A 7,744-nucleotide genomic window follows, 5' to 3' on the forward strand; every position below is an offset into this window, starting at 1 on the left:
AATGCCAATCTCTAGTTTTGACGTGGAGACGGTTGCTTTCCCTTTGTAGCACCTTATTTTCCCCTTGGATTTTCTCTTTGTGTGTCTAAAGTTCGAGTTCCTGTTGGTATTATTCTTTTCTTTGTCTGTTCAACCAGAGTGGCTATCATTGCTTGTGCTAACTACTTAGTTCTTCTGTTTTCAAACAAATTGCTGTTCCGTAAATACTGTATAAATTGCCTCACTTGCTGTGTGTACAGCAGAGGATTTTTTTTGCAGGGAAGTCCTGCCTGGGCGTTTAGAACAACACATGTAAATACTTTGTGAAGTGGGTATAGGTATGGTCTCAATTGGCAACAGAGTGTAGCAAAACAATATTTTATTTTTTATTTATATAAAACATTACTTTCAAGTGTGAAGACTGTGCTATGCTACCATGTGTGAAATACTGTAACATGTTTTTTTTTTACATTACATTGAGACACAAATGTCAAACATCCCAGGTGAAGTGTACAGTACAGCCTGACAAAATCAGTTTTGTAATAAATAATTTCACTGTTAACTGTCTGGACAGATCATTAGTTTGACTGAAAAGTGATGTCAACTTCAAGTTATGTTTGTTTGTCCGTACGCTATGATGTTCATTCATCCTCATGAAATGCTGCAGCGCTTACTGCTGCTGCTCTCCGCCTCCTTCCGGATTTTGTCTGTAAGATAACAAGTCAACAGTTTCTGTGATGAAATACTGCTCAACTCAAATGGGCGCCCTCTCCCAGTGAGCACAGCTGCACTTCTAAATTTGTCTGTATTTTTGTCCCAGAGAGTATTGGTTAACCAACCTGCCACCTTCCTGTTGCCTGTGTCGAGGAGGGTCTGGTAGAGCTCTTTTGCAGGGCTCTTCTCAGCCAGCTCCACCCCATGGAGCCAGATCAGCAGCATCCTGTTCCCATGCTCTTGGTAGCTCTGCTGACCTGTGGACGGAAAATACACACAGCGCAGTGACGCAGTCCAATCAGAAATACATTTCAAACAGCAGAAATAACTGTTACTATAGCCAGACAGGAAGAGTGTTATTTCTCCAGTCCAGATTTGCTTAAAAGTTCAGAGATTTGAACCAGTAACTTTTGGAGGCTGCAAGAGGTATATGTTCAATGTAGTCGTATACTAGAGGGCACTCGGGAGAGTGCATACCTCCGCCATGGTTACATGAACTTGGGCAGAAAGGAGAAGTGGGGACCGCACTCGAATGCAATAAATAGCTTTAATGTTCTTTGGCACAGAACGTTTTCCGCCGTCATCATTCATCATCATTTACATGAACTTGGGCACCTTTTGGTGATTGGACATGCCAAATGCCACACCCCCTTTTGGCCAGTGGGCGTGGAAAGTTAATCACTTCGAAGTTGGCCCATGACCTGCTTTTCTGCAAATCGGTTCATAAGTTTTTGAGATATCCTGCTGACAAACAGACAAGCGGGGGCGAAAACATAACCTCTCGCCAACTGTGGCGGAGGTAATAAAGAACTGCCAAATACACATAGTCAGAAGCCTGTCCGGTGAGAGTGGTAGCACCTGTCCACTGCTCCTCGATGGCGGCCACTTGCTCCTTCGTGAAGCTCCAGTATTCTGCCAGTCTTTTCCAGTCCCCTGGTTTCAGGAGCTGGTACGCCAGGCGCCAGGCCATGGAACGAAACTCCTTGGTCTCAAAGCGGTGGTCCAATTTAAATGTTAGTGGAAACTGGCTGTGAAGACTCTCATTAATCTCAGTGTTGGCCTGAAAGGGCAATCAAATCATGTCAGCATCTTGAGAAAGGCCACAAGCCTCAGTCTACACAGGGCACAGGGAGAGCTGATTGGAAGAACGCCGCACACACATAGACACAATCTGAATGCCAAAGCTACACATTTGAGCACCAAGAAGGGGAGGAATCAAACATGCTTAATCAAATTGGTGGCACAATTGGCCATCAATATTTCTGGTTTGTTAGTCATTTCTTTAGCGTGGCCGCTTTAATAGCATTAGAAGGGATTCAGCTAATCTAGAAGAGTGACGTGAGGAAATGAATCATCTGTTATTAATGCAATTATTGATTTACGGGCCCCTGGGATGGATTATATTGCTCGAATAAGCAGCAGACATTCCAAGTATCATGTCATAATCAGCTCACATTTTTCCATGCGTAGTATCGCTCTCCTTTGATGATCATGTCCACAACGATCACCTCGTCCGCTCTGGCTGCCACAGCCAGCGCACTCTTACCCTGCTGCTCACAGGTCCGACATGTCCAACAACAACAACATATGAATTATAACGGGTTCAGAATTACACTTACATCATCCCAATGTATTGTGCTACTGTTATGTCTTAAATGTATCGAGATGTGATTTAACCCTTCCTCTTTGGCTGACCAAAAATGAGATTTTGGCCAGATTAAAATCTCAAGAAAAGCATACACGTGTATTTGAAAGATTGTTGTAATAATCACATGCTGTGAATTTTCTCAGCGCATCCTTTACTTCTGGTGTAGTAACTTTGGTAATAAATTGGTGCCCCAGAAATAGTGTTTGTTAGCACTCTTACCCTATCCTGCAGCGTCAGATCCACCCCAGCTTTGAGAAGCATTTCCACCACATCCACTTTGGCCAATTCTGCAGCAAGATGCATAGCAGTCTGGGACCTCTAACAGCAGTCACAGCATAGAAAAAGCAACAGCGCCATCCAGAAGCCATCAAAGACAACACAACATTTTCACCGTCTTTTTCTTTTTAATGTTCAAGCCGAGACCTTATTTTGAGAGTGTTGCTGTGCAAAGCAAACCTGATCAGTGACATTGATGTTGCAGCCCGCCTCCAGTAGAGAATGGATGACAGGGAGGTGACAGGTCTTCACTGCTAGGTGTAGAGGAGCCTCTAGGTGCTGAGAACAAACATTATCCTGTTGCAGCTCAAAATGAACTACGTAGGATTGGGAGTGTGTGCATGTGTTTGTGTGTACGTACGTGTATGTGTTCTGTGACATTGCAAAGAATGCGACATTGCCACCTGGTTATTTTGTTTCCACTAACTTGATTCTGAAAGTCCGTTTGTGCTTGGTGGTCTAGGAGGAGTATCACCAGTGATGTGTGGCCTCTCTCTGAAACTGGATGGAGAGCACTGCATTTGTCCTACAAGAGAGAGCGTTCAGATGTACTGGAAATGTAAAGGAAGATGTATTTTAAGCACATGCTGCCCAAAGAATTAACCCCATTAACCCATTATGTAGTGTCATTAACAATAGGGGAATAGTGCAGTGTTTTAATGATGTGACTGAGTCAGTAGTGTCTTACTGTACCGTGGTGAGGATGTTGGGGTCACAGCCAGCCTCTAGCAGGACCAGGAGACACTCCTCATGTGTGCTGTCTGCAGCCTGGTACAGCGCTGTCTCACCAGCCTGCAACACACAGAAGAGCCATCCCTAAAATAGACTAGTGGCACTTGCTAACCATAACAGAACAAACACACATGGTCCACATTTTCCTTTCTTTTTTTTTACTGTGTTGACCAAAACAAAATCTGCTTTTATCTACCATTCAGAATCATCACCATACTGTACAGTACCTTACAGAGTGATGGGACTTGGAAAGATGTAAGCAACTCCAATGTCATCATAGCTAATAACTCTTGATATTGATTTATTAAGAATCATCTGTGGATCCTTAAAAAAAAGTGTGTGTGTGTGGGGGGGGGGGGGCAAGGAACTACTGTCATTGCAATCCATTGTTTCTACAGTTTTTTTTCTTTTTCTTTACGGATTTCCCCCCATTTTCCCCCCAATCGTACTTGTCCAATTCAACCTGCTGTCCCGGTCGTTGCTCCACCCCCTCTGCCGATCTGGGGAGAGTTGTAGACTAGCACATGCTTCCTCCGATACATGTGCAGTTGCCAGCTGCTTCTTTTCACCTGACAGCAAGGGGTTTCACCAACAGTATGTAGCATGTGGGAGGCTCACGCTATTCCCCCCCCCAGTTCCCATCCCCCTGAACAGGCGCCCTGACCGACCATGAGGAGACACTAGTGCAGCGACCAGGACACATACCCTTAATCTGGTGTCCCACCATAAACACGGCCAATTGTGCCTGTACTGTATGGACGCCCGACCAAGCCGGAGGTAACACCAGGGCTCGAACCTGTGACCTTCATGTTGGTAGGCAGGGAATCTACCGATGCACTACCTGGACGCCCACAATCCATCGTTAACTCCCAATCCCATCTTTGAAAACGCTCAGCCTGAAGCACTGTGTAAACATGATCAAGTGACATTTTCTAGGCTCATAAGAGTTTAAGTTAAGACCAGGACACACTTGTATAATAGTAACCAGTAGTTGCTTCATACATATATAAACCAAAGAGAATCCAGCATGCATGAGCAGTGGACTAGCCACTGAGCCAACACTGTCACAGAGCGTACTGTGATGTTTGCGCTGATTGTCTACCGTATTGACTTCATCCCGAGTATCAAAGCTCTGCAGCAGCAGCTGGACGGCGTCCAGGTGGCCGTTCTTGGCAGCTAAGTGCAGGGGCGTGTCACCGCTCTGCCAGCAGGGGGGGAGGAAAACGACTCACATCAAAGACGGCGTTCACTTTGAGCTTTCTTGCAGGTGTGACACCCAACAGCGAACACAAGCATGTTAGATATAATAGGTGAAAATAGATAGATGCCCTCACCAAAAACAAACATCCACACTATTAAAGGGGCACTCCGCCGATTTTCATTGCTAATTTATTTTGCACATAATCTCACAGATATCCGAAAAGTGTACAGTTTTGTAGACATTCATTTAGTTCAACAGTTATTGAGAGTTGGATTTGTGTAAGGTTGTGGACCAGTGATGTCATTCATGCACAAATGACATCACTGGTCCACACCGTAACTCAAATCAACTCAATAATTGTCAAACTAAATAAATGCCTGCAAAACTGTTTACACAGTGTCCCTTTAAGTTTGCACACTCACCTTGTTGGGCTTCATGGTGGCCATGTAGTAAGACTGCTCCATCAGCATCTCCAGCATTTGGCCACAGCCATGCTCTGCAGCCAGTGCAAATACACTGTGTCCCGACTGAAAAGTATGAGATTGTATGAGAAGTGTTTTCAGATTTGTCTCCCATTCTTCTCCCCAATTGTACTTGGCCAATTCCCCTGCTGTCCCGGGCGTTTCTCCACCCTCTCTGCCGATCTGGGTAGCTAGTACGTTTCCTCCAATACATGTGCAGTCGCCAGCCGCTTCTTTTCACCTGACAGCGAGGAGTTTCACCGGCAGGACGTAGCACGTGGGAGGTTCACGCTATTCCCCCCAGTTCCCCTCCCCCCCCCGAACAGGCCCCCCTGACCGACCAGAGGAGGCACTAGTGCAACGACCAGGACTCATACCCCACCGGCTTCCCACCCGCAGACACGGCCAACGGTGTTTGTAGGAACGTTTGACCAAGCCGGAAGTACCGCTGCCAGGAATTGAACCCCGAGTGCCTTTACCTCTACACTACCCAGATGCCCTAAAAGTACAAGAATTAAGGAACACATTGACCACACTTGCACTATTTTGCTAATTAGCCCTAATTAATCCTAGTAGTATATAGCAGATTGGTTTATCTGAGAATGGGTGGAGTGAACAGTGCTGTTGATACCTTGTCATTCTTGTCTAGTTCTTTCATCTGCAGGTCGTCAATGATGTACCCTACAATGTCAGTGTGGTTGTTGATAGCAGCACAGTGCATGATGTTCAGTCCTTCCTGAGGGGGAAAAAGGCAACAAAATAAGATTCTTATTTTCTTAGAAGTGTAAATAATTAAGTCTCTCTTTGACCAATCAAGATATGAAATACACAGATAAGTATCTACTTTTTCCCCGGAAATCTAACATAATGCACAGAGTTCTGTGAACTCACAATAAAACAATAGCTGACCAACATGTATGTCATTTCAGAGACTTGGTTGCAAAAAATGAAAATCAAGCAGCAACATATGCCTGTGGAGGACCATGTTTTGTTGAAACGTTGAATGAATGAAACACCCAATCTGTGGAGACTTTTCTCTTGCAGTCACTGAGATCCAGCCGCACAGACACATTCCTGCAAACTCTTTACCTCGTTCTCAATCTTGCGTTCGGCTCCAGCCTGCACTAATAGTTTCAGGATGTCCAAACTGCCAAACCAGGCGGCCAAATGAATAGCTACCACACCATGCTGTTGGGGGGGGGGGGGGGGGGGAAACAAGAAAACAGAAATAGACTCTTTGGAATACTTAAACAATATGACATAAGCTATTGTCTACTCTACACATTTTCAAATCCCCTCTCACCTTGTCCTTTTGATCCACCTTGACCCTGCGCTGTAGAAGAAGTTGCACTGCTTCTGTATTTTTGCCAGCTACTGCAAAGTGAAGGGCTGTTCGATTTTTCTGGGGTAAAAAAAATAAACATGATCCATTTACACTGGGGTCGATCCCAAACCCCAAAATAAGGTGGCAATTCCATCTTGTGTAGTGATGACTCTGTTCCGAGTAGTCTAGAAACGGAGTAGTCTTTTTGATAGTGTGTGGAGAGATTCTATGTAATGTGATGATTACATTCTATTCTATGTCGTGTGGTGAGATTCTACTCTATGTAGTGTGATTATTACATTCTATTCTATTGTTATATAGTGCGGTGAGATTCTAGAGTTTCTATTGGAGACAGATGGCTTGTCTTTGTTGACTCACCACGTTCTTTGCATTGGCATTCACCCCCTTCCCAAGAGTCTTCATGGTCTCCACATCATTCCTCTTGGCGGCTTCAATATACTGCTTCTCTGTCTCAAGCACTGCACAACACAGCAGATTGAATGGCTTCATATTTGGTTAATAAGCACTATTAAAATATTTTTACTATCTCATCATATATGACATTGAAATGGATTGAAACATGTAAATTCATTGAAAAGTTCTTGTATACAAGCTGTGGTGCTACAGGCATACAGTTAGTCAGTCTAGCATGAATAATGATTAACTAGGGAAAGGATACACCCCTTTAGTATTAATTGCAGTTACAGTACACACTTGTAACCACAAATCACTCCCAAGAATGGCAGTTCCCCAAGGGCTCTAAAAGCCTATTCAACTTCAGTTGCTTAGGCTATTAGTCTTGATATTGAAATGTAAAATAATTCACTCTGTGAGTGAGGTACTACGTATTTATTGTGTACTGTCCTGTGGCTTAATTTAATAACCCATATGATGTGAGAAGCAGCTGGCCCCCCAGTATTTTCATATTATCTAATCTGGCCCCATTCAAAAAAAGTTTGGACACCCCTGTGTTAAGCCACACATACCTCTTCCACACTTTTTTTTCTCTCTTTGTTGTCATTTGTACTCACGCATCTCTTTGTTGTCGAAGCTGTTGTCTGTGTCTTTGTCAGAGTGCTTGTGCAGTATGAAGTCAGTGAAGCCCCTCACCGTCTCGGGTCTCACCCACGTTCTCGGCGAATGCTTCTTCATCCTTTCCCTCAACGTCAAAGATCCCCTCTCCATTGGGAAGCGATGTCAGTGGCCTCGTGCTGTAGTCAAGATTTGGCCTGGTGGCTTTCATCCAAAGCGCTGGCGGTTTGTGACGCTGAGGAGTATCTGAATACTCCCAGCACTTAACACTAGTAACACTAAATAACCAACCATGACCAAACAAATAAACCATGTAAGAAAAACCTAAACTAAACCCTGCTTAGTGTATGTAGATCCTTTCGTCAAACAGTGAACAA

General features: G+C 44.3%; 1 protein-coding gene across 1 annotated transcript; it reads right to left on the reverse strand.

Moving 5' to 3' along the window:
- Positions 1-483: 483 nt before the first annotated feature.
- Positions 484-7,487, reverse strand: ankdd1b (ankyrin repeat and death domain containing 1B; the record flags this gene model as incomplete). The annotated part of the gene is made up of 15 exons (XM_083645370.1): positions 484-686; positions 819-950; positions 1,552-1,753; positions 2,148-2,243; positions 2,561-2,659; positions 2,798-2,896; positions 3,045-3,143; positions 3,311-3,409; positions 4,452-4,550; positions 4,973-5,077; positions 5,643-5,747; positions 6,101-6,199; positions 6,315-6,413; positions 6,714-6,814; positions 7,367-7,487. The coding sequence occupies 15 exons, from the start codon at positions 7,485-7,487 to the stop codon at positions 631-633; spliced, it is 1,611 nt and encodes a 536-aa protein (XP_083501496.1). The 3' UTR covers positions 484-630.
- Between the last annotated feature and the right edge of the window lie 257 nt (positions 7,488-7,744).

Source organism: Poromitra crassiceps (assembly GCF_964638095.1).
Source record: "Poromitra crassiceps genome assembly, chromosome: 10".
Taxonomy (NCBI): Eukaryota; Metazoa; Chordata; class Actinopteri; order Beryciformes; family Melamphaidae; genus Poromitra; species Poromitra crassiceps.